The 27923-nt window shown below is 37.9% G+C and overlaps 1 protein-coding gene across 1 annotated transcript; it reads right to left on the reverse strand.

The window, feature by feature from the left end:
• Positions 1–157: 157 nt before the first annotated feature.
• LOC309699723 (uncharacterized protein) lies at positions 158–27774 on the reverse strand. Its single transcript, XM_082522871.1, has 25 exons — positions 27688–27774; positions 27387–27633; positions 22994–23026; positions 22852–22911; positions 22353–22385; positions 22096–22143; positions 20136–20168; positions 19879–19926; positions 17922–17954; positions 17665–17712; positions 15705–15737; positions 15448–15495; positions 13488–13520; positions 13231–13278; positions 11271–11303; positions 11014–11061; positions 9054–9086; positions 8797–8844; positions 6837–6869; positions 6580–6627; positions 4620–4652; positions 4363–4410; positions 2403–2435; positions 2146–2193; positions 158–1689 (listed from the first exon to the last, which is right to left on the reverse strand). Exons 2-25 carry the CDS (start codon positions 27445–27447, stop codon positions 1679–1681), a joined length of 975 nt encoding a protein of 324 aa, XP_082378997.1. The 5' UTR covers positions 27448–27633; positions 27688–27774; the 3' UTR covers positions 158–1678.
• Between the last annotated feature and the right edge of the window lie 149 nt (positions 27775–27923).

The following is a 27923-nucleotide window of genomic DNA, read 5'->3' on the forward strand; positions in this document are numbered from 1 at the left end:
GCATCTATTTGTCCTTTCAGGTTGTAGTGTTACACAACATTTTCAGATCTAATAGAAATAAAATAAGTGTTTCATAATTTACTCAATTTATTGTCTTTATTTATAACTGGCATTATTATTTAATTGTATTATAGAATCTTACAAGAAAGAGGCAAAATTGTAAAAATCCATCGTGCTTTATTAGCTGCTTCGGTGAAAAACAAATCAACAATGCAACAAAAAACCAACAACATTGCAAAACATCGTACTGGAAAACAGTTATTCATCACTTGATTGCTTCAATACAATGATATTGTATTTTATGTTATGATAACTCACGTAATAACTATTAGGAGTTGGTGGTGTTTCTCTGGTGTGGTGTCACGGGGTCTGCTTCTGTTTTCAGCACAGGTAGGCGGGGTGGTGTGTCACAGGATGCTGACACACCGGCGGTGCATCAGACGTCATTTGATGAAGCGTTACTCAGGAGCAGCGCGACTGACGTCTGGTGTCGGAGTATTGCCACCTCCTCGAGTGGTAACGTGTTTGTTAATTCTCCGCGGTGTGCATTACGGCCAACCTATGTGTAACAGTTGCTATTGTAATGCAGTGTATCACCACATGGCGGCGCCTCCTGTCTCACGACTGGTGTCACCCTTCTAAGGGGCCCTTTTCATATCGCAGAGCCACAGAGAGGCATGGAGCCAAGCAGCACAAGTACTTAGGTCACAGTGTACCACATTAAAATTAGACTCCTTTAACGCCCTCCAATAATGCATCTGGAGTATTTCCGGTCATAACTATTCAAAATTTTCTATCTAAGATACAAACTTCAGTAAATGGGCCATAGATCTGAGCTATCATTCACCACTGGAGATTTCACATCAAATCTGGTGTCTGTCACCAGTTGAAATTTCCTCGCCAGCCCCAGTTAAGTCACTAGTGATTCAAACTCAAAAATAAGCTGTCCCACAAGAATAAAACTTTCATAGATGGTCTAGGTTAAGTTTTTAAACTTATTTTAATTAATATTGCCTGTTAAAGGCTGGCATTGAATTACCTATAGTGTAAGCCTAAAATAAATATAAGTTCTAACTTAAATTATGCAAAAAATGCAAATTAAATATACATATGAAATGCATTTATGTCAGCAAAAGTAAATGATATACATAAATGCATTTTCAAGCCAAATGCACTTTAGTTTATATGGACAATTGTGAGTGAAATGCACAGGTCAAGCAAAAATCTGCTATTTTGCAAATGGCAAATACTGTGGTGCATGCTTCAGTTCATTTAACAATGACTTAATATGTGTTATGCATAAAATTTTAAAGTGTTAAATGAACAGAGAATATTGGATTTTCATTTGAGACAAACAGAGCTAAACAATGAAAAACAAGCAAATTTCTTTAACCAATGTCTAGAGTCTTTTCACAAGTTTAGTTTAATTTTAATCAAACTAAACTTAATTTACTACCTTTAATGTATCTGTAACTATGCATCTCTGAGACTTGAGAGACTTTTTTATGTCATATTTACAGGTCAGACCAATCGAGTATTTGCTGAAATAGAATTAAACTCTAGAGCTGTTTCACATGTCTTGTTACATAAAGAAATCAAAGGTCCCTGCCAAATCCAATAGTTTAGCAAATGGAGTGGTGTTACCAAACACCATATCATGAACAGCTGTGTCTGTGTTTCAGTTTTTTCCTGGAATTGCACAAGATGTTAAAAGAAAATCAGTCATGCTTCCACTTGGAGCAGCATTCTTTTTTACCTCACAGTATTTGTATACAGCTTCCCTCTGTTCTGTATGATGCTTTTTTATACCAGCTCTTCCAAGTCTGCACGAAAGAGTGCTTGTCCTTCTTCAACACTGAGACGATATTTGCTGTCCCTCTTGTACAGTACCCTACATCTGTTGTATGCATTAAAGTTGGGGTCTAGCTTTACACACTGATGTTGACAATAACCATAATGTGCAAATATTAAAATATTTATGTCAGGATTAATCCAAATTGGCTCTGGTTTTCTAATCGCCTGTGCCAGTGTAAACTGTGTTTTGGCATTAAAACAGTACAAAAAAAAAAAATCCATCTTAGCGTCAATGTCCCTGCATCACAAATGATACAAAAGCACAGGATGTATGAAGGCTGTCAGACCTACCAGAGTCTCCAGGACTTGGTTTCTTGGGTTTTTCCGGCTGTGGCTCGTCTGTGGAAGAAAGATTAATTTAAACAAAACAGTGGTGGACAGTCCAAGCATGGCTAACGAGGAGCTATTTTATGATTTATGCTTAACAGTTTTGCATTTGTAGAAGTAAAAATCAGACATGAGATTAAAAAAGGACAAATATATTACGCAGAACAAATTCTGACACTCAGCAGAAGACAATCAGTAAAATAAGACGTCAGCGTATCTACCTGGTCTAAATGCATCCCAAAGGTCTAGCTCACCTGAAGGAGAAACACATGGAATTAGTCTGTTAACCCGTCCACGTGTGTGGCTTCAAAACAGGAAGCTGTGCAGCATATCAACTGGGACATACGTTTAAATCTATATTTATACCGTTTTATTTCTGCTTTCACAGAAATAATAAAAGACTTCTCTGAATGTCACGCAGGGCGTGGTGCAGTCTGGCAGGTGTTTTGCAGGAGTTTTGTTAAGAAGTGAAAAGAATGATGGTTTGAAAGATAAAACGGTCAAAGTTTCTGAGTGTAAAAAATTTACATGCAAAGGGCTTACCTACCTGCTTGGGAGCTTTTCACCATCCACAATGATGGAGATGTGAAAGCCTTGGCCATAGATGTGACATAAGAATCCCCCCAGAGTGAGATTTTAGACCCCTCTCACCATATCTTTCCCTCTAGTCCTCTTCTAAGGGGCCCTTTTCATATCGCAGAGCCACAGAGAGGCATGGAGCCAAGCAGCACAAGTACTTAGGTCACAGTGTACCACATTAAAATTAGACTCCTTTAACGCCCTCCAATAATGCATCTGGAGTATTTCCGGTCATAACTATTCAAAATTTTCTATCTAAGATACAAACTTCAGTAAATGGGCCATAGATCTGAGCTATCATTCACCACTGGAGATTTCACATCAAATCTGGTGTCTGTCACCAGTTGAAATTTCCTCGCCAGCCCCAGTTAAGTCACTAGTGATTCAAACTCAAAAATAAGCTGTCCCACAAGAATAAAACTTTCATAGATGGTCTAGGTTAAGTTTTTAAACTTATTTTAATTAATATTGCCTGTTAAAGGCTGGCATTGAATTACCTATAGTGTAAGCCTAAAATAAATATAAGTTCTAACTTAAATTATGCAAAAAATGCAAATTAAATATACATATGAAATGCATTTATGTCAGCAAAAGTAAATGATATACATAAATGCATTTTCAAGCCAAATGCACTTTAGTTTATATGGACAATTGTGAGTGAAATGCACAGGTCAAGCAAAAATCTGCTATTTTGCAAATGGCAAATACTGTGGTGCATGCTTCAGTTCATTTAACAATGACTTAATATGTGTTATGCATAAAATTTTAAAGTGTTAAATGAACAGAGAATATTGGATTTTCATTTGAGACAAACAGAGCTAAACAATGAAAAACAAGCAAATTTCTTTAACCAATGTCTAGAGTCTTTTCACAAGTTTAGTTTAATTTTAATCAAACTAAACTTAATTTACTACCTTTAATGTATCTGTAACTATGCATCTCTGAGACTTGAGAGACTTTTTTATGTCATATTTACAGGTCAGACCAATCGAGTATTTGCTGAAATAGAATTAAACTCTAGAGCTGTTTCACATGTCTTGTTACATAAAGAAATCAAAGGTCCCTGCCAAATCCAATAGTTTAGCAAATGGAGTGGTGTTACCAAACACCATATCATGAACAGCTGTGTCTGTGTTTCAGTTTTTTCCTGGAATTGCACAAGATGTTAAAAGAAAATCAGTCATGCTTCCACTTGGAGCAGCATTCTTTTTTACCTCACAGTATTTGTATACAGCTTCCCTCTGTTCTGTATGATGCTTTTTTATACCAGCTCTTCCAAGTCTGCACGAAAGAGTGCTTGTCCTTCTTCAACACTGAGACGATATTTGCTGTCCCTCTTGTACAGTACCCTACATCTGTTGTATGCATTAAAGTTGGGGTCTAGCTTTACACACTGATGTTGACAATAACCATAATGTGCAAATATTAAAATATTTATGTCAGGATTAATCCAAATTGGCTCTGGTTTTCTAATCGCCTGTGCCAGTGTAAACTGTGTTTTGGCATTAAAACAGTACAAAAAAAAAAATCCATCTTAGCGTCAATGTCCCTGCATCACAAATGATACAAAAGCACAGGATGTATGAAGGCTGTCAGACCTACCAGAGTCTCCAGGACTTGGTTTCTTGGGTTTTTCCGGCTGTGGCTCGTCTGTGGAAGAAAGATTAATTTAAACAAAACAGTGGTGGACAGTCCAAGCATGGCTAACGAGGAGCTATTTTATGATTTATGCTTAACAGTTTTGCATTTGTAGAAGTAAAAATCAGACATGAGATTAAAAAAGGACAAATATATTACGCAGAACAAATTCTGACACTCAGCAGAAGACAATCAGTAAAATAAGACGTCAGCGTATCTACCTGGTCCAAATGCATCCCAAAGGTCTAGCTCACCTGAAGGAGAAACACATGGAATTAGTCTGTTAACCCGTCCACGTGTGTGGCTTCAAAACAGGAAGCTGTGCAGCATATCAACTGGGACATACGTTTAAATCTATATTTATACCGTTTTATTTCTGCTTTCACAGAAATAATAAAAGACTTCTCTGAATGTCACGCAGGGCGTGGTGCAGTCTGGCAGGTGTTTTGCAGGAGTTTTGTTAAGAAGTGAAAAGAATGATGGTTTGAAAGATAAAACGGTCAAAGTTTCTGAGTGTAAAAAATTTACATGCAAAGGGCTTACCTACCTGCTTGGGAGCTTTTCACCATCCACAATGATGGAGATGTGAAAGCCTTGGCCATAGATGTGACATAAGAATCCCCCCAGAGTGAGATTTTAGACCCCTCTCACCATATCTTTCCCTCTAGTCCTCTTCTAAGGGGCCCTTTTCATATCGCAGAGCCACAGAGAGGCATGGAGCCAAGCAGCACAAGTACTTAGGTCACAGTGTACCACATTAAAATTAGACTCCTTTAACGCCCTCCAATAATGCATCTGGAGTATTTCCGGTCATAACTATTCAAAATTTTCTATCTAAGATACAAACTTCAGTAAATGGGCCATAGATCTGAGCTATCATTCACCACTGGAGATTTCACATCAAATCTGGTGTCTGTCACCAGTTGAAATTTCCTCGCCAGCCCCAGTTAAGTCACTAGTGATTCAAACTCAAAAATAAGCTGTCCCACAAGAATAAAACTTTCATAGATGGTCTAGGTTAAGTTTTTAAACTTATTTTAATTAATATTGCCTGTTAAAGGCTGGCATTGAATTACCTATAGTGTAAGCCTAAAATAAATATAAGTTCTAACTTAAATTATGCAAAAAATGCAAATTAAATATACATATGAAATGCATTTATGTCAACAAAAGTAAATGATATACATAAATGCATTTTCAAGCCAAATGCACTTTAGTTTATATGGACAATTGTGAGTGAAATGCACAGGTCAAGCAAAAATCTGCTATTTTGCAAATGGCAAATACTGTGGTGCATGCTTCAGTTCATTTAACAATGACTTAATATGTGTTATGCATAAAATTTTAAAGTGTTAAATGAACAGAGAATATTGGATTTTCATTTGAGACAAACAGAGCTAAACAATGAAAAACAAGCAATTTTCTTTAACCAATGTCTAGAGTCTTTTCACAAGTTTAGTTTAATTTTAATCAAACTAAACTTAATTTACTACCTTTAATGTATCTGTAACTATGCATCTCTGAGACTTGAGAGACTTTTTTATGTCATATTTACAGGTCAGACCAATCGAGTATTTGCTGAAATAGAATTAAACTCTAGAGCTGTTTCACATGTCTTGTTACATAAAGAAATCAAAGGTCCCTGCCAAATCCAATAGTTTAGCAAATGGAGTGGTGTTACCAAACACCATATCATGAACAGCTGTGTCTGTGTTTCAGTTTTTTCCTGGAATTGCACAAGATGTTAAAAGAAAATCAGTCATGCTTCCACTTGGAGCAGCATTCTTTTTTACCTCACAGTATTTGTATACAGCTTCCCTCTGTTCTGTATGATGCTTTTTTATACCAGCTCTTCCAAGTCTGCACGAAAGAGTGCTTGTCCTTCTTCAACACTGAGACGATATTTGCTGTCCCTCTTGTACAGTACCCTACATCTGTTGTATGCATTAAAGTTGGGGTCTAGCTTTACACACTGATGTTGACAATAACCATAATGTGCAAATAATAAAATATTTATGTCAGGATTAATCCAAATTGGCTCTGGTTTTCTAATCGCCTGTGCCAGTGTAAACTGTGTTTTGGCATTAAAACAGTACAAAAAAAAAAATCCATCTTAGCGTCAATGTCCCTGCATCACAAATGATACAAAAGCACAGGATGTATGAAGGCTGTCAGACCTACCAGAGTCTCCAGGACTTGGTTTCTTGGGTTTTTCCGGCTGTGGCTCGTCTGTGGAAGAAAGATTAATTTAAACAAAACAGTGGTGGACAGTCCAAGCATGGCTAACGAGGAGCTATTTTATGATTTATGCTTAACAGTTTTGCATTTGTAGAAGTAAAAATCAGACATGAGATTAAAAAAGGACAAATATATTACGCAGAACAAATTCTGACACTCAGCAGAAGACAATCAGTAAAATAAGACGTCAGCGTATCTACCTGGTCCAAATGCATCCCAAAGGTCTAGCTCACCTGAAGGAGAAACACATGGAATTAGTCTGTTAACCCGTCCACGTGTGTGGCTTCAAAACAGGAAGCTGTGCAGCATATCAACTGGGACATACGTTTAAATCTATATTTATACCGTTTTATTTCTGCTTTCACAGAAATAATAAAAGACTTCTCTGAATGTCACGCAGGGCGTGGTGCAGTCTGGCAGGTGTTTTGCAGGAGTTTTGTTAAGAAGTGAAAAGAATGATGGTTTGAAAGATAAAACGGTCAAAGTTTCTGAGTGTAAAAAATTTACATGCAAAGGGCTTACCTACCTGCTTGGGAGCTTTTCACCATCCACAATGATGGAGATGTGAAAGCCTTGGCCATAGATGTGACATAAGAATCCCCCCAGAGTGAGATTTTAGACCCCTCTCACCATATCTTTCCCTCTAGTCCTCTTCTAAGGGGCCCTTTTCATATCGCAGAGCCACAGAGAGGCATGGAGCCAAGCAGCACAAGTACTTAGGTCACAGTGTACCACATTAAAATTAGACTCCTTTAACGCCCTCCAATAATGCATCTGGAGTATTTCCGGTCATAACTATTCAAAATTTTCTATCTAAGATACAAACTTCAGTAAATGGGCCATAGATCTGAGCTATCATTCACCACTGGAGATTTCACATCAAATCTGGTGTCTGTCACCAGTTGAAATTTCCTCGCCAGCCCCAGTTAAGTCACTAGTGATTCAAACTCAAAAATAAGCTGTCCCACAAGAATAAAACTTTCATAGATGGTCTAGGTTAAGTTTTTAAACTTATTTTAATTAATATTGCCTGTTAAAGGCTGGCATTGAATTACCTATAGTGTAAGCCTAAAATAAATATAAGTTCTAACTTAAATTATGCAAAAAATGCAAATTAAATATACATATGAAATGCATTTATGTCAACAAAAGTAAATGATATACATAAATGCATTTTCAAGCCAAATGCACTTTAGTTTATATGGACAATTGTGAGTGAAATGCACAGGTCAAGCAAAAATCTGCTATTTTGCAAATGGCAAATACTGTGGTGCATGCTTCAGTTCATTTAACAATGACTTAATATGTGTTATGCATAAAATTTTAAAGTGTTAAATGAACAGAGAATATTGGATTTTCATTTGAGACAAACAGAGCTAAACAATGAAAAACAAGCAAATTTCTTTAACCAATGTCTAGAGTCTTTTCACAAGTTTAGTTTAATTTTAATCAAACTAAACTTAATTTACTACCTTTAATGTATCTGTAACTATGCATCTCTGAGACTTGAGAGACTTTTTTATGTCATATTTACAGGTCAGACCAATCGAGTATTTGCTGAAATAGAATTAAACTCTAGAGCTGTTTCACATGTCTTGTTACATAAAGAAATCAAAGGTCCCTGCCAAATCCAATAGTTTAGCAAATGGAGTGGTGTTACCAAACACCATATCATGAACAGCTGTGTCTGTGTTTCAGTTTTTTCCTGGAATTGCACAAGATGTTAAAAGAAAATCAGTCATGCTTCCACTTGGAGCAGCATTCTTTTTTACCTCACAGTATTTGTATACAGCTTCCCTCTGTTCTGTATGATGCTTTTTTATACCAGCTCTTCCAAGTCTGCACGAAAGAGTGCTTGTCCTTCTTCAACACTGAGACGATATTTGCTGTCCCTCTTGTACAGTACCCTACATCTGTTGTATGCATTAAAGTTGGGGTCTAGCTTTACACACTGATGTTGACAATAACCATAATGTGCAAATATTAAAATATTTATGTCAGGATTAATCCAAATTGGCTCTGGTTTTCTAATCGCCTGTGCCAGTGTAAACTGTGTTTTGGCATTAAAACAGTACAAAAAAAAAAATCCATCTTAGCGTCAATGTCCCTGCATCACAAATGATACAAAAGCACAGGATGTATGAAGGCTGTCAGACCTACCAGAGTCTCCAGGACTTGGTTTCTTGGGTTTTTCCGGCTGTGGCTCGTCTGTGGAAGAAAGATTAATTTAAACAAAACAGTGGTGGACAGTCCAAGCATGGCTAACGAGGAGCTATTTTATGATTTATGCTTAACAGTTTTGCATTTGTAGAAGTAAAAATCAGACATGAGATTAAAAAAGGACAAATATATTACGCAGAACAAATTCTGACACTCAGCAGAAGACAATCAGTAAAATAAGACGTCAGCGTATCTACCTGGTCCAAATGCATCCCAAAGGTCTAGCTCACCTGAAGGAGAAACACATGGAATTAGTCTGTTAACCCGTCCACGTGTGTGGCTTCAAAACAGGAAGCTGTGCAGCATATCAACTGGGACATACGTTTAAATCTATATTTATACCGTTTTATTTCTGCTTTCACAGAAATAATAAAAGACTTCTCTGAATGTCACGCAGGGCGTGGTGCAGTCTGGCAGGTGTTTTGCAGGAGTTTTGTTAAGAAGTGAAAAGAATGATGGTTTGAAAGATAAAACGGTCAAAGTTTCTGAGTGTAAAAAATTTACATGCAAAGGGCTTACCTACCTGCTTGGGAGCTTTTCACCATCCACAATGATGGAGATGTGAAAGCCTTGGCCATAGATGTGACATAAGAATCCCCCCAGAGTGAGATTTTAGACCCCTCTCACCATATCTTTCCCTCTAGTCCTCTTCTAAGGGGCCCTTTTCATATCGCAGAGCCACAGAGAGGCATGGAGCCAAGCAGCACAAGTACTTAGGTCACAGTGTACCACATTAAAATTAGACTCCTTTAACGCCCTCCAATAATGCATCTGGAGTATTTCCGGTCATAACTATTCAAAATTTTCTATCTAAGATACAAACTTCAGTAAATGGGCCATAGATCTGAGCTATCATTCACCACTGGAGATTTCACATCAAATCTGGTGTCTGTCACCAGTTGAAATTTCCTCGCCAGCCCCAGTTAAGTCACTAGTGATTCAAACTCAAAAATAAGCTGTCCCACAAGAATAAAACTTTCATAGATGGTCTAGGTTAAGTTTTTAAACTTATTTTAATTAATATTGCCTGTTAAAGGCTGGCATTGAATTACCTATAGTGTAAGCCTAAAATAAATATAAGTTCTAACTTAAATTATGCAAAAAATGCAAATTAAATATACATATGAAATGCATTTATGTCAACAAAAGTAAATGATATACATAAATGCATTTTCAAGCCAAATGCACTTTAGTTTATATGGACAATTGTGAGTGAAATGCACAGGTCAAGCAAAAATCTGCTATTTTGCAAATGGCAAATACTGTGGTGCATGCTTCAGTTCATTTAACAATGACTTAATATGTGTTATGCATAAAATTTTAAAGTGTTAAATGAACAGAGAATATTGGATTTTCATTTGAGACAAACAGAGCTAAACAATGAAAAACAAGCAAATTTCTTTAACCAATGTCTAGAGTCTTTTCACAAGTTTAGTTTAATTTTAATCAAACTAAACTTAATTTACTACCTTTAATGTATCTGTAACTATGCATCTCTGAGACTTGAGAGACTTTTTTATGTCATATTTACAGGTCAGACCAATCGAGTATTTGCTGAAATAGAATTAAACTCTAGAGCTGTTTCACATGTCTTGTTACATAAAGAAATCAAAGGTCCCTGCCAAATCCAATAGTTTAGCAAATGGAGTGGTGTTACCAAACACCATATCATGAACAGCTGTGTCTGTGTTTCAGTTTTTTCCTGGAATTGCACAAGATGTTAAAAGAAAATCAGTCATGCTTCCACTTGGAGCAGCATTCTTTTTTACCTCACAGTATTTGTATACAGCTTCCCTCTGTTCTGTATGATGCTTTTTTATACCAGCTCTTCCAAGTCTGCACGAAAGAGTGCTTGTCCTTCTTCAACACTGAGACGATATTTGCTGTCCCTCTTGTACAGTACCCTACATCTGTTGTATGCATTAAAGTTGGGGTCTAGCTTTACACACTGATGTTGACAATAACCATAATGTGCAAATAATAAAATATTTATGTCAGGATTAATCCAAATTGGCTCTGGTTTTCTAATCGCCTGTGCCAGTGTAAACTGTGTTTTGGCATTAAAACAGTACAAAAAAAAAAATCCATCTTAGCGTCAATGTCCCTGCATCACAAATGATACAAAAGCACAGGATGTATGAAGGCTGTCAGACCTACCAGAGTCTCCAGGACTTGGTTTCTTGGGTTTTTCCGGCTGTGGCTCGTCTGTGGAAGAAAGATTAATTTAAACAAAACAGTGGTGGACAGTCCAAGCATGGCTAACGAGGAGCTATTTTATGATTTATGCTTAACAGTTTTGCATTTGTAGAAGTAAAAATCAGACATGAGATTAAAAAAGGACAAATATATTACGCAGAACAAATTCTGACACTCAGCAGAAGACAATCAGTAAAATAAGACGTCAGCGTATCTACCTGGTCCAAATGCATCCCAAAGGTCTAGCTCACCTGAAGGAGAAACACATGGAATTAGTCTGTTAACCCGTCCACGTGTGTGGCTTCAAAACAGGAAGCTGTGCAGCATATCAACTGGGACATACGTTTAAATCTATATTTATACCGTTTTATTTCTGCTTTCACAGAAATAATAAAAGACTTCTCTGAATGTCACGCAGGGCGTGGTGCAGTCTGGCAGGTGTTTTGCAGGAGTTTTGTTAAGAAGTGAAAAGAATGATGGTTTGAAAGATAAAACGGTCAAAGTTTCTGAGTGTAAAAAATTTACATGCAAAGGGCTTACCTACCTGCTTGGGAGCTTTTCACCATCCACAATGATGGAGATGTGAAAGCCTTGGCCATAGATGTGACATAAGAATCCCCCCAGAGTGAGATTTTAGACCCCTCTCACCATATCTTTCCCTCTAGTCCTCTTCTAAGGGGCCCTTTTCATATCGCAGAGCCACAGAGAGGCATGGAGCCAAGCAGCACAAGTACTTAGGTCACAGTGTACCACATTAAAATTAGACTCCTTTAACGCCCTCCAATAATGCATCTGGAGTATTTCCGGTCATAACTATTCAAAATTTTCTATCTAAGATACAAACTTCAGTAAATGGGCCATAGATCTGAGCTATCATTCACCACTGGAGATTTCACATCAAATCTGGTGTCTGTCACCAGTTGAAATTTCCTCGCCAGCCCCAGTTAAGTCACTAGTGATTCAAACTCAAAAATAAGCTGTCCCACAAGAATAAAACTTTCATAGATGGTCTAGGTTAAGTTTTTAAACTTATTTTAATTAATATTGCCTGTTAAAGGCTGGCATTGAATTACCTATAGTGTAAGCCTAAAATAAATATAAGTTCTAACTTAAATTATGCAAAAAATGCAAATTAAATATACATATGAAATGCATTTATGTCAGCAAAAGTAAATGATATACATAAATGCATTTTCAAGCCAAATGCACTTTAGTTTATATGGACAATTGTGAGTGAAATGCACAGGTCAAGCAAAAATCTGCTATTTTGCAAATGGCAAATACTGTGGTGCATGCTTCAGTTCATTTAACAATGACTTAATATGTGTTATGCATAAAATTTTAAAGTGTTAAATGAACAGAGAATATTGGATTTTCATTTGAGACAAACAGAGCTAAACAATGAAAAACAAGCAAATTTCTTTAACCAATGTCTAGAGTCTTTTCACAAGTTTAGTTTAATTTTAATCAAACTAAACTTAATTTACTACCTTTAATGTATCTGTAACTATGCATCTCTGAGACTTGAGAGACTTTTTTATGTCATATTTACAGGTCAGACCAATCGAGTATTTGCTGAAATAGAATTAAACTCTAGAGCTGTTTCACATGTCTTGTTACATAAAGAAATCAAAGGTCCCTGCCAAATCCAATAGTTTAGCAAATGGAGTGGTGTTACCAAACACCATATCATGAACAGCTGTGTCTGTGTTTCAGTTTTTTCCTGGAATTGCACAAGATGTTAAAAGAAAATCAGTCATGCTTCCACTTGGAGCAGCATTCTTTTTTACCTCACAGTATTTGTATACAGCTTCCCTCTGTTCTGTATGATGCTTTTTTATACCAGCTCTTCCAAGTCTGCACGAAAGAGTGCTTGTCCTTCTTCAACACTGAGACGATATTTGCTGTCCCTCTTGTACAGTACCCTACATCTGTTGTATGCATTAAAGTTGGGGTCTAGCTTTACACACTGATGTTGACAATAACCATAATGTGCAAATAATAAAATATTTATGTCAGGATTAATCCAAATTGGCTCTGGTTTTCTAATCGCCTGTGCCAGTGTAAACTGTGTTTTGGCATTAAAACAGTACAAAAAAAAAAATCCATCTTAGCGTCAATGTCCCTGCATCACAAATGATACAAAAGCACAGGATGTATGAAGGCTGTCAGACCTACCAGAGTCTCCAGGACTTGGTTTCTTGGGTTTTTCCGGCTGTGGCTCGTCTGTGGAAGAAAGATTAATTTAAACAAAACAGTGGTGGACAGTCCAAGCATGGCTAACGAGGAGCTATTTTATGATTTATGCTTAACAGTTTTGCATTTGTAGAAGTAAAAATCAGACATGAGATTAAAAAAGGACAAATATATTACGCAGAACAAATTCTGACACTCAGCAGAAGACAATCAGTAAAATAAGACGTCAGCGTATCTACCTGGTCCAAATGCATCCCAAAGGTCTAGCTCACCTGAAGGAGAAACACATGGAATTAGTCTGTTAACCCGTCCACGTGTGTGGCTTCAAAACAGGAAGCTGTGCAGCATATCAACTGGGACATACGTTTAAATCTATATTTATACCGTTTTATTTCTGCTTTCACAGAAATAATAAAAGACTTCTCTGAATGTCACGCAGGGCGTGGTGCAGTCTGGCAGGTGTTTTGCAGGAGTTTTGTTAAGAAGTGAAAAGAATGATGGTTTGAAAGATAAAACGGTCAAAGTTTCTGAGTGTAAAAAATTTACATGCAAAGGGCTTACCTACCTGCTTGGGAGCTTTTCACCATCCACAATGATGGAGATGTGAAAGCCTTGGCCATAGATGTGACATAAGAATCCCCCCAGAGTGAGATTTTAGACCCCTCTCACCATATCTTTCCCTCTAGTCCTCTTCTAAGGGGCCCTTTTCATATCGCAGAGCCACAGAGAGGCATGGAGCCAAGCAGCACAAGTACTTAGGTCACAGTGTACCACATTAAAATTAGACTCCTTTAACGCCCTCCAATAATGCATCTGGAGTATTTCCGGTCATAACTATTCAAAATTTTCTATCTAAGATACAAACTTCAGTAAATGGGCCATAGATCTGAGCTATCATTCACCACTGGAGATTTCACATCAAATCTGGTGTCTGTCACCAGTTGAAATTTCCTCGCCAGCCCCAGTTAAGTCACTAGTGATTCAAACTCAAAAATAAGCTGTCCCACAAGAATAAAACTTTCATAGATGGTCTAGGTTAAGTTTTTAAACTTATTTTAATTAATATTGCCTGTTAAAGGCTGGCATTGAATTACCTATAGTGTAAGCCTAAAATAAATATAAGTTCTAACTTAAATTATGCAAAAAATGCAAATTAAATATACATATGAAATGCATTTATGTCAACAAAAGTAAATGATATACATAAATGCATTTTCAAGCCAAATGCACTTTAGTTTATATGGACAATTGTGAGTGAAATGCACAGGTCAAGCAAAAATCTGCTATTTTGCAAATGGCAAATACTGTGGTGCATGCTTCAGTTCATTTAACAATGACTTAATATGTGTTATGCATAAAATTTTAAAGTGTTAAATGAACAGAGAATATTGGATTTTCATTTGAGACAAACAGAGCTAAACAATGAAAAACAAGCAAATTTCTTTAACCAATGTCTAGAGTCTTTTCACAAGTTTAGTTTAATTTTAATCAAACTAAACTTAATTTACTACCTTTAATGTATCTGTAACTATGCATCTCTGAGACTTGAGAGACTTTTTTATGTCATATTTACAGGTCAGACCAATCGAGTATTTGCTGAAATAGAATTAAACTCTAGAGCTGTTTCACATGTCTTGTTACATAAAGAAATCAAAGGTCCCTGCCAAATCCAATAGTTTAGCAAATGGAGTGGTGTTACCAAACACCATATCATGAACAGCTGTGTCTGTGTTTCAGTTTTTTCCTGGAATTGCACAAGATGTTAAAAGAAAATCAGTCATGCTTCCACTTGGAGCAGCATTCTTTTTTACCTCACAGTATTTGTATACAGCTTCCCTCTGTTCTGTATGATGCTTTTTTATACCAGCTCTTCCAAGTCTGCACGAAAGAGTGCTTGTCCTTCTTCAACACTGAGACGATATTTGCTGTCCCTCTTGTACAGTACCCTACATCTGTTGTATGCATTAAAGTTGGGGTCTAGCTTTACACACTGATGTTGACAATAACCATAATGTGCAAATAATAAAATATTTATGTCAGGATTAATCCAAATTGGCTCTGGTTTTCTAATCGCCTGTGCCAGTGTAAACTGTGTTTTGGCATTAAAACAGTACAAAAAAAAAAATCCATCTTAGCGTCAATGTCCCTGCATCACAAATGATACAAAAGCACAGGATGTATGAAGGCTGTCAGACCTACCAGAGTCTCCAGGACTTGGTTTCTTGGGTTTTTCCGGCTGTGGCTCGTCTGTGGAAGAAAGATTAATTTAAACAAAACAGTGGTGGACAGTCCAAGCATGGCTAACGAGGAGCTATTTTATGATTTATGCTTAACAGTTTTGCATTTGTAGAAGTAAAAATCAGACATGAGATTAAAAAAGGACAAATATATTACGCAGAACAAATTCTGACACTCAGCAGAAGACAATCAGTAAAATAAGACGTCAGCGTATCTACCTGGTCTAAATGCATCCCAAAGGTCTAGCTCACCTGAAGGAGAAACACATGGAATTAGTCTGTTAACCCGTCCACGTGTGTGGCTTCAAAACAGGAAGCTGTGCAGCATATCAACTGGGACATACGTTTAAATCTATATTTATACCGTTTTATTTCTGCTTTCACAGAAATAATAAAAGACTTCTCTGAATGTCACGCAGGGCGTGGTGCAGTCTGGCAGGTGTTTTGCAGGAGTTTTGTTAAGAAGTGAAAAGAATGATGGTTTGAAAGATAAAACGGTCAAAGTTTCTGAGTGTAAAAAATTTACATGCAAAGGGCTTACCTACCTGCTTGGGAGCTTTTCACCATCCACAATGATGGAGATGTGAAAGCCTTGGCCATAGATGTGACATAAGAATCCCCCCAGAGTGAGATTTTAGACCCCTCTCACCATATCTTTCCCTCTAGTCCTCTTCTAAGGGGCCCTTTTCATATCGCAGAGCCACAGAGAGGCATGGAGCCAAGCAGCACAAGTACTTAGGTCACAGTGTACCACATTAAAATTAGACTCCTTTAACGCCCTCCAATAATGCATCTGGAGTATTTCCGGTCATAACTATTCAAAATTTTCTATCTAAGATACAAACTTCAGTAAATGGGCCATAGATCTGAGCTATCATTCACCACTGGAGATTTCACATCAAATCTGGTGTCTGTCACCAGTTGAAATTTCCTCGCCAGCCCCAGTTAAGTCACTAGTGATTCAAACTCAAAAATAAGCTGTCCCACAAGAATAAAACTTTCATAGATGGTCTAGGTTAAGTTTTTAAACTTATTTTAATTAATATTGCCTGTTAAAGGCTGGCATTGAATTACCTATAGTGTAAGCCTAAAATAAATATAAGTTCTAACTTAAATTATGCAAAAAATGCAAATTAAATATACATATGAAATGCATTTATGTCAACAAAAGTAAATGATATACATAAATGCATTTTCAAGCCAAATGCACTTTAGTTTATATGGACAATTGTGAGTGAAATGCACAGGTCAAGCAAAAATCTGCTATTTTGCAAATGGCAAATACTGTGGTGCATGCTTCAGTTCATTTAACAATGACTTAATATGTGTTATGCATAAAATTTTAAAGTGTTAAATGAACAGAGAATATTGGATTTTCATTTGAGACAAACAGAGCTAAACAATGAAAAACAAGCAAATTTCTTTAACCAATGTCTAGAGTCTTTTCACAAGTTTAGTTTAATTTTAATCAAACTAAACTTAATTTACTACCTTTAATGTATCTGTAACTATGCATCTCTGAGACTTGAGAGACTTTTTTATGTCATATTTACAGGTCAGACCAATCGAGTATTTGCTGAAATAGAATTAAACTCTAGAGCTGTTTCACATGTCTTGTTACATAAAGAAATCAAAGGTCCCTGCCAAATCCAATAGTTTAGCAAATGGAGTGGTGTTACCAAACACCATATCATGAACAGCTGTGTCTGTGTTTCAGTTTTTTCCTGGAATTGCACAAGATGTTAAAAGAAAATCAGTCATGCTTCCACTTGGAGCAGCATTCTTTTTTACCTCACAGTATTTGTATACAGCTTCCCTCTGTTCTGTATGATGCTTTTTTATACCAGCTCTTCCAAGTCTGCACGAAAGAGTGCTTGTCCTTCTTCAACACTGAGACGATATTTGCTGTCCCTCTTGTACAGTACCCTACATCTGTTGTATGCATTAAAGTTGGGGTCTAGCTTTACACACTGATGTTGACAATAACCATAATGTGCAAATAATAAAATATTTATGTCAGGATTAATCCAAATTGGCTCTGGTTTTCTAATCGCCTGTGCCAGTGTAAACTGTGTTTTGGCATTAAAACAGTACAAAAAAAAAAATCCATCTTAGCGTCAATGTCCCTGCATCACAAATGATACAAAAGCACAGGATGTATGAAGGCTGTCAGACCTACCAGAGTCTCCAGGACTTGGTTTCTTGGGTTTTTCCGGCTGTGGCTCGTCTGTGGAAGAAAGATTAATTTAAACAAAACAGTGGTGGACAGTCCAAGCATGGCTAACGAGGAGCTATTTTATGATTTATGCTTAACAGTTTTGCATTTGTAGAAGTAAAAATCAGACATGAGATTAAAAAAGGACAAATATATTACGCAGAACAAATTCTGACACTCAGCAGAAGACAATCAGTAAAATAAGACGTCAGCGTATCTACCTGGTCTAAATGCATCCCAAAGGTCTAGCTCACCTGAAGGAGAAACACATGGAATTAGTCTGTTAACCCGTCCACGTGTGTGGCTTCAAAACAGGAAGCTGTGCAGCATATCAACTGGGACATACGTTTAAATCTATATTTATACCGTTTTATTTCTGCTTTCACAGAAATAATAAAAGACTTCTCTGAATGTCACGCAGGGCGTGGTGCAGTCTGGCAGGTGTTTTGCAGGAGTTTTGTTAAGAAGTGAAAAGAATGATGGTTTGAAAGATAAAACGGTCAAAGTTTCTGAGTGTAAAAAATTTACATGCAAAGGGCTTACCTACCTGCTTGGGAGCTTTTCACCATCCACAATGATGGAGATGTGAAAGCCTTGGCCATAGATGTGACATAAGAATCCCCCCAGAGTGAGATTTTAGACCCCTCTCACCATATCTTTCCCTCTAGTCCTCTTCTAAGGGGCCCTTTTCATATCGCAGAGCCACAGAGAGGCATGGAGCCAAGCAGCACAAGTACTTAGGTCACAGTGTACCACATTAAAATTAGACTCCTTTAACGCCCTCCAATAATGCATCTGGAGTATTTCCGGTCATAACTATTCAAAATTTTCTATCTAAGATACAAACTTCAGTAAATGGGCCATAGATCTGAGCTATCATTCACCACTGGAGATTTCACATCAAATCTGGTGTCTGTCACCAGTTGAAATTTCCTCGCCAGCCCCAGTTAAGTCACTAGTGATTCAAACTCAAAAATAAGCTGTCCCACAAGAATAAAACTTTCATAGATGGTCTAGGTTAAGTTTTTAAACTTATTTTAATTAATATTGCCTGTTAAAGGCTGGCATTGAATTACCTATAGTGTAAGCCTAAAATAAATATAAGTTCTAACTTAAATTATGCAAAAAATGCAAATTAAATATACATATGAAATGCATTTATGTCAGCAAAAGTAAATGATATACATAAATGCATTTTCAAGCCAAATGCACTTTAGTTTATATGGACAATTGTGAGTGAAATGCACAGGTCAAGCAAAAATCTGCTATTTTGCAAATGGCAAATACTGTGGTGCATGCTTCAGTTCATTTAACAATGACTTAATATGTGTTATGCATAAAATTTTAAAGTGTTAAATGAACAGAGAATATTGGATTTTCATTTGAGACAGAGCTAAACAATGAAAAACAAGCAAATTTCTTTAACCAATGTCTAGAGTCTTTTCACAAGTTTAGTTTAATTTTAATCAAACTAAACTTAATTTACTACCTTTAATGTATCTGTAACTATGCATCTCTGAGACTTGAGAGACTTTTTTATGTCATATTTACAGGTCAGACCAATCGAGTATTTGCTGAAATAGAATTAAACTCTAGAGCTGTTTCACATGTCTTGTTACATAAAGAAATCAAAGGTCCCTGCCAAATCCAATAGTTTAGCAAATGGAGTGGTGTTACCAAACACCATATCATGAACAGCTGTGTCTGTGTTTCAGTTTTTTCCTGGAATTGCACAAGATGTTAAAAGAAAATCAGTCATGCTTCCACTTGGAGCAGCATTCTTTTTTACCTCACAGTATTTGTATACAGCTTCCCTCTGTTCTGTATGATGCTTTTTTATACCAGCTCTTCCAAGTCTGCACGAAAGAGTGCTTGTCCTTCTTCAACACTGAGACGATATTTGCTGTCCCTCTTGTACAGTACCCTACATCTGTTGTATGCATTAAAGTTGGGGTCTAGCTTTACACACTGATGTTGACAATAACCATAATGTGCAAATAATAAAATATTTATGTCAGGATTAATCCAAATTGGCTCTGGTTTTCTAATCGCCTGTGCCAGTGTAAACTGTGTTTTGGCATTAAAACAGTACAAAAAAAAAAAATCCATCTTAGCGTCAATGTCCCTGCATCACAAATGATACAAAAGCACAGGATGTATGAAGGCTGTCAGACCTACCAGAGTCTCCAGGACTTGGTTTCTTGGGTTTTTCCGGCTGTGGCTCGTCTGTGGAAGAAAGATTAATTTAAACAAAACAGTGGTGGACAGTCCAAGCATGGCTAACGAGGAGCTATTTTATGATTTATGCTTAACAGTTTTGCATTTGTAGAAGTAAAAATCAGACATGAGATTAAAAAAGGACAAATATATTACGCAGAACAAATTCTGACACTCAGCAGAAGACAATCAGTAAAATAAGACGTCAGCGTATCTACCTGGTCCAAATGCATCCCAAAGGTCTAGCTCACCTGAAGGAGAAACACATGGAATTAGTCTGTTAACCCGTCCACGTGTGTGGCTTCAAAACAGGAAGCTGTGCAGCATATCAACTGGGACATACGTTTAAATCTATATTTATACCGTTTTATTTCTGCTTTCACAGAAATAATAAAAGACTTCTCTGAATGTCACGCAGGGCGTGGTGCAGTCTGGCAGGTGTTTTGCAGGAGTTTTGTTAAGAAGTGAAAAGAATGATGGTTTGAAAGATAAAACGGTCAAAGTTTCTGAGTGTAAAAAATTTACATGCAAAGGGCTTACCTACCTGCTTGGGAGCTTTTCACCATCCACAATGATGGAGATGTGAAAGCCTTGGCCATAGATGTGACATAAGAATCCCCCCAGAGTGAGATTTTAGACCCCTCTCACCATATCTTTCCCTCTAGTCCTCTTCTAAGGGGCCCTTTTCATATCGCAGAGCCACAGAGAGGCATGGAGCCAAGCAGCACAAGTACTTAGGTCACAGTGTACCACATTAAAATTAGACTCCTTTAACGCCCTCCAATAATGCATCTGGAGTATTTCCGGTCATAACTATTCAAAATTTTCTATCTAAGATACAAACTTCAGTAAATGGGCCATAGATCTGAGCTATCATTCACCACTGGAGATTTCACATCAAATCTGGTGTCTGTCACCAGTTGAAATTTCCTCGCCAGCCCCAGTTAAGTCACTAGTGATTCAAACTCAAAAATAAGCTGTCCCACAAGAATAAAACTTTCATAGATGGTCTAGGTTAAGTTTTTAAACTTATTTTAATTAATATTGCCTGTTAAAGGCTGGCATTGAATTACCTATAGTGTAAGCCTAAAATAAATATAAGTTCTAACTTAAATTATGCAAAAAATGCAAATTAAATATACATATGAAATGCATTTATGTCAACAAAAGTAAATGATATACATAAATGCATTTTCAAGCCAAATGCACTTTAGTTTATATGGACAATTGTGAGTGAAATGCACAGGTCAAGCAAAAATCTGCTATTTTGCAAATGGCAAATACTGTGGTGCATGCTTCAGTTCATTTAACAATGACTTAATATGTGTTATGCATAAAATTTTAAAGTGTTAAATGAACAGAGAATATTGGATTTTCATTTGAGACAAACAGAGCTAAACAATGAAAAACAAGCAAATTTCTTTAACCAATGTCTAGAGTCTTTTCACAAGTTTAGTTTAATTTTAATCAAACTAAACTTAATTTACTACCTTTAATGTATCTGTAACTATGCATCTCTGAGACTTGAGAGACTTTTTTATGTCATATTTACAGGTCAGACCAATCGAGTATTTGCTGAAATAGAATTAAACTCTAGAGCTGTTTCACATGTCTTGTTACATAAAGAAATCAAAGGTCCCTGCCAAATCCAATAGTTTAGCAAATGGAGTGGTGTTACCAAACACCATATCATGAACAGCTGTGTCTGTGTTTCAGTTTTTTCCTGGAATTGCACAAGATGTTAAAAGAAAATCAGTCATGCTTCCACTTGGAGCAGCATTCTTTTTTACCTCACAGTATTTGTATACAGCTTCCCTCTGTTCTGTATGATGCTTTTTTATACCAGCTCTTCCAAGTCTGCACGAAAGAGTGCTTGTCCTTCTTCAACACTGAGACGATATTTGCTGTCCCTCTTGTACAGTACCCTACATCTGTTGTATGCATTAAAGTTGGGGTCTAGCTTTACACACTGATGTTGACAATAACCATAATGTGCAAATATTAAAATATTTATGTCAGGATTAATCCAAATTGGCTCTGGTTTTCTAATCGCCTGTGCCAGTGTAAACTGTGTTTTGGCATTAAAACAGTACAAAAAAAAAAATCCATCTTAGCGTCAATGTCCCTGCATCACAAATGATACAAAAGCACAGGATGTATGAAGGCTGTCAGACCTACCAGAGTCTCCAGGACTTGGTTTCTTGGGTTTTTCCGGCTGTGGCTCGTCTGTGGAAGAAAGATTAATTTAAACAAAACAGTGGTGGACAGTCCAAGCATGGCTAACGAGGAGCTATTTTATGATTTATGCTTAACAGTTTTGCATTTGTAGAAGTAAAAATCAGACATGAGATTAAAAAAGGACAAATATATTACGCAGAACAAATTCTGACACTCAGCAGAAGACAATCAGTAAAATAAGACGTCAGCGTATCTACCTGGTCCAAATGCATCCCAAAGGTCTAGCTCACCTGAAGGAGAAACACATGGAATTAGTCTGTTAACCCGTCCACGTGTGTGGCTTCAAAACAGGAAGCTGTGCAGCATATCAACTGGGACATACGTTTAAATCTATATTTATACCGTTTTATTTCTGCTTTCACAGTCTTACGTTCTTATTATGAAGCAGTTTCTGGGAAATTTAAAGATGGCACGAATGACTGCCAGAGCCACAAAGAAGAGCATGAAAAACATCCAAGTTTGATTCATCGAGTTTGATTTACACAGACGATATGTTACAATGGATACACCTGTAATCTCATATATATACATATATATGTATGTCATTCATGTCATTACTGAGCACTGACATATTGTGTTCAGGACAATGGGACAGACTAACACAGATCATCATATGTGTAATATACATCACTGTAAACAAAAGGCCACTGATGGCGTGCTTCAAAGTTCAGTCGTAACACATGAAATACTACAAACCATCCTTATTGGGCTGCTCTGGTGCCTTTGGCTTCTCTTTGGGCTTTTGGGTTGTCGTTTCTAAAGAAACAGAAAGAAACGAGTGAATGAAACCTTTAAAAAAACAATGCTAGGAAAAGTGCCCGATGTGACGGTCACTCACCTATTTCATCCAACCCATCCTCCAGGCTGAGTTCTGTATGAAGAAGACATGAGGAAGAGCATTACAGTTTAATAGTGGAGACTGTTGACTGTAACCACAGGAGGGTAACACTGTCACACTACATCACACTTCACATAAATACCCTTTATATTTATATCTATATATGTTTATATCCAGCTTTGTCAGCATGTCTGATTTCCTCTGAGTCTTTAACTAGCAGACACAAACATGCCCGTGTGGGCCCATGGTGGGAAGCTGTGAGTGACCTGGGTCATGAATGGAAGGCTGGGAGTACTGGGAGTGCTGGGAGTACCAGCAGAGCGAACATGTCCAGAATGGTGACGTCACATTAGATGGTTTCATGCACAGTGTGGACGGTGGCAGGTAGATGTGAGGTTCATGTTTCACAGTGACTGCTGTTTTTATTTCCCGCTGAACGCCATAGTTTTACATTTCTATCATGTTTTCTACGATATCATCACTGAATTATTAAGATGTTTGGTATCGTGTTGTTTATTTGTAGCCTTTGTTTATTAACATATTTTAAATACCTTCACGATCTGTACTTTGTAAAACTAATCTTAAATACCAGTTTCACTAAGTCGAACTTAGAACTGGGAAAACTGGCTGAAATTAACCAATTGAATTTTTTACCTATTCATGTTTTTATTGCAGAATGGAGTCAGAATGTTCCCTGTGCTATTGAAAGCAGCACTGAGTCGTCACAACCCACAGTCCACACTAATCGCATGCCAGATGTGCCGGGCCCACAGCTCACTGTGCCCCTTGCGTGTTGGATACAGTCATACAGTGTATTTGCTGGTTGCTAGGGCAGCTCTGACTGACACATCAAGAAGCTGTAAAAAGCACGAGTCACAACTGAAAGTAGGAGGTGTGAGCCGCACTTTGCCTGAACAAGTGCAGAAATCCAGCACTTGCTGGGCCCGTTGATCTTGTACTGTACGCGCCCACAGACAGGTTTGCCTCAGAGCAGCAGCTCTGCAGACCGTCTTAGAGCAGCGGTCCCCAACCCCCGGGCCTCGGACCGGTACCGGTCCGCGAGAGTTGAGGCTCAGGTCTGAAATGTCTGGTTTTCAGGGTTTTTATCAGTTTTCAGCGTTATTTTGTTATCGTTTTTAGCATTTACGCGGTTTTCCTGGGTCTTTTCACGTGTGTTATGAATAGATTTTCTTTTTTCGGTACCGGTACTAGTTTTATTTTGTTGTATTTATCCGCGACACCTTAAAGGCCGGTCCATGAAAATATTGTCGGGCATAAACCGGTCCGTGGCGCAAAAAAGGTTGGAGACCGCTGTCTTAGAGGACTCGTGTGCCTTTTGGTTCATCTGTGGTTATAAAGCACAACCAGGACGCACTTTGAACCACATGAATGCAGCAGTAAACAGAAAAACAAGAAACGAGAAGCACGAAGCTGCACTAAGGCAGCTCTCTGGCCAGTACTCGAACTAGTTTTTGCATATATTCCTTTTATCTGCTTTGCACTTTTTAAATATAGTTTGTGACCAGATGAGTGCAGCATGACAAATGTTGTACAGCAGCAGGTGATGGACAACAGGAGCTTTCGGATTTTGTTTCATTTTAGTTTCATTCTCTGGTGTCTTCCTACAATTAGTTTATCCATGCTGGGAGTTTGTTGTTTAATTGTTTGGCTTATTATGTAATATATACGCAGCCTATATTTGTAGATCTGTGTGAAGGGAGGTTTCTTCATTTGATTGTTGGGTGTATTATTGTAGGGTCTACCTTACAATATAAAACACCTTGAGGCGACTGTTGTTGTTGTGCTGAATACAAGACAACTGAACATACAACGTTGCCTCTCTTCACAGTTCTGTCGTTAAAGATCTGACACATTTTGGGGTCAAGTTGAGTTTTTCAGTCTATTTTTCTCAGTCTGTTTCAACCTTGGTGGATGTAAGCAACATTTGAGTGGACATGAGCCCACTCTAATCCCCCCCAGAATTCAGTCAACAGCTTTGAAGGTATCGTGCTGACAGACAGACAAAACGCACATATGCACACAGCACCACAAACCTACGGCCTTTTCTGACTCATGCCAGGACAATATGTATTACATGTAGATTACTGATCAGCTCTTTGTGGCTCTGATTCAGTGTTGCTCATGGTCACATGACCTGTGACAGGTGATGTAAGACGATGGCTCAGAGGTCCATCCTGGGAGTTCTGCAGTTTGGAATGTGTTTTAATTCTTTTCTCCAAATATCAATTCCCCATCAAACATGCGCGTATGGCCCCACGGTGAGCACGCCAGTGTGGGTGTTTCGGCATGTTTCCTGGGTTACAGTTATAATTTAAGATTTATGCAAAGTATCGTGACGAGCTGTGGGTGAAGTAGAAAACCTCAGTTACTACAGTGCGTGCCATCTACTTTAGAAAGCATGCCTGTGGTTTGCCATACCAGCTCTGTTTGAGTTTCATACAGGAAGTATGACAGAGGAAGACGTGCAAATGGCGTGCAAACTTTAAATGTAGCTGACACTCACAAAGGCTGGACTGATATCTGTCAGCTAGCTTAGTAACGCCCCCAAACAGGATGCAGAAAGGACACCAAACCTAGATAAGTGGCAGAAAATGAATGGATGTATTTTTGTCCCCATGACGTTTTCCCGTGGAAAAAGTTTATACCTTGGAGTATAACTATGTTGAACAAATCCTGGATGTGTATAATATGATGTGATATGATATGTGTGTTACTTGTATTTGATTTTTGGAGTTGTTACTGAGCACTTTCTTGTTGTTAGTGTCTTTAATGTCTGTAATTTAGTGTGATGTGTTTATTGTTATTAACCTCTGTCTCTCTTCCACAGCATGTCTTTATCCTGTCTTCCTTCTCTCACCCCAACCAATCACAGCAGATGGCCCCGCCCCTCCCTGAGCCTGGTTCTGCTGGAGGTTTCTTCCTGTTAAAAGGGAGTTTTTCCTTCCCACTGGGTTGGGTTTTTCTCTGTGTTATTGTAGGCTCTACCTTACAATATAAAACACCTGAGGTGACTGTTGTTGTGATTCGGTGCTGTACAAATAAAATTGAATTGAATTATCGTTGTGGTTATTTGTCCGTCTCCAAAACATGAACTGGATTTCCAAGAGGTCAAATAAATGTAATGTAAAGTGAACAGGGACTTGGACACTAGTGTTTGAACCGAGGAGAAGATCAGCTTGGTTGATTTGGATCTTCTCACATTAGTCCAAACAGATATCCAGCCACGTCAGGCCCACTCACACTCGCACTCACAATCTTTTCTACAGGCACCCCAACCTTCATTTGTAAATGAATGAAAATAAAACTGTTTGCTTGATCCTGACGAGCAGCATCTTTTCGCTCTAAACTCGTACCAGTTGTGTGACAAATTGCTTCCACTTCTGGAATTTGGTGTATTCCCAAAAAGGAAATAATCCTGGAAACCTCAGAGGAACCAGCTATCATGTGTTTGACCCAAAGAACAAAAAGACCAGAGGACCACACTAAGGACACTGTAACAAACATGTAATAAACATTTTTCAACATTATATGAAATGTAGTGTTAATGTAATTATTCCAAAAAACATCTCGAGTATGGAATATGTTGCAAATGATATGAGCTTCAAGCCTAAACTCTTTAATGACATCATTGCGCTCTGGGAGGAACATCCTTCAATCAATAACTCGAACATTTCGGCGGCTACTGTGTAGCGTCTGTAACTGATACATGTTTTCTAATAAACGGGTTATGAGTTTGTTTAGCGAAAGAAACGTCCGCTTTATTTGAAAAAGCACACAAAAACCCCACACAGGAAGCCCAGATCTCCCAGTTTTACACTGGGAATTGAACGCAGCCTATATCTGTAGATCTGTGCGAAGCTGGCAACATTAAATTTGCTTCAAAACCCCACGTGGGCATGACGTGATCAGCGATTGGCGCACACGCATTAAAGTTTTGAGAGACGTGTTACGCGCAGTTTCAGACGTTTGTGCGCACAGGAGGGTTGTTAACAGAGACAATGTTCGGATTCGTGAGCTGAACTAAATAAATTGTGAATAAAGGATGAGTATCCCGGTTTGGATCGAGGCAAACAGTTCAGCGTGTGCTCAGGTTGCAGGTTTTTGTGTGCATTGAACCACAGTCCTCAAAAGTTACACGTTATTACAAACATTTGTCTTATTTTACGCGTGTGGATCATATCGTCCGCATGTGCAAAGAGCAGACGTTATTACTACGAAATAATACCCAGCTTTTCAAAGAAGTGCTTCTTTGTTTATTTGCTTGTTTGTTTGTTTTTGGCAAGTGGCCAAACAACTTTTTAATTCGCTATACTCGTCTCGCCTGACCTTAAAAAGCAGTTACACACAATAATAATGGCAGCTGTGCTTTTACCTTGTGTTAATGTTCCAGTAACCAGGAAAAGCAGCACCGCAATCCTCAAACAAAGCTTCATGTTGGCTCTTCTTTAGCCGTGTGCGCGGGTCGGCGGCGGGTATTTGTGGACTCAGAAACACTCCGCTGGTGTCTTCTTACACTTCATGAGTCAACTTTGCCTGTGAAGCACAGACTGGGTGTGGCAGCCTCTGAGAGGGCGTTGTGCGTGAGACGCAGGGAAAGATACAAGAACAGCAAACGGAGCCTAAAATCTTTCAGTGATTTCCCCAAAATTTACATCAGCCGATATAAATATTGCAGTTCGTATGTTTGCTGCTGATTATGTACTTCAGTTACGCCTGTAGCTATATAAGACTGAGCTTTTTTAAGGCAGGTGGGAGGTCTTTCATGGGATGACTCATATTTTCTGGCTTGGTTGTAGCCCAAGGGCTCAGGCTCCTAACCAGCTTATACAACAAGAACCAGCAACAGTTTCTGAAACGTGTGTGCCGCCTAGTGTGTGTCCGCCTCTGTCATTTTACACCCTTTCTCCAC

The sequence above is a fragment of the Aulonocara stuartgranti genome (genome assembly GCF_965226115.1).
Source record: "Aulonocara stuartgranti genome assembly, chromosome: 23".
In the NCBI taxonomy this organism is placed as follows: domain Eukaryota; kingdom Metazoa; phylum Chordata; class Actinopteri; order Cichliformes; family Cichlidae; genus Aulonocara; species Aulonocara stuartgranti.

What these genes read in the sequence shown, in the direction of transcription:
- LOC309699723 (XM_082522871.1), bottom strand. Translation starts at nt 27,447, where the DNA reads ATGAAGCTTTGTTTGAGGATTGCGGTGCTGCTTTTCCTGGTTACTGGA. An exon ending in TACTGGAACATTAACACAAG is followed by an intron (nt 23,027 to 27,386) that starts GTAAAAGCACAG and finishes TTCTTCATACAG; the next exon opens with AACTCAGCCTGGAGGATGGG. An exon ending in ACCAAGTCCTGGAGACTCTG is followed by an intron (nt 17,955 to 19,878) that starts GTAGGTCTGACA and finishes TTTCTCCTTCAG; the next exon opens with GTGAGCTAGACCTTTGGGAT.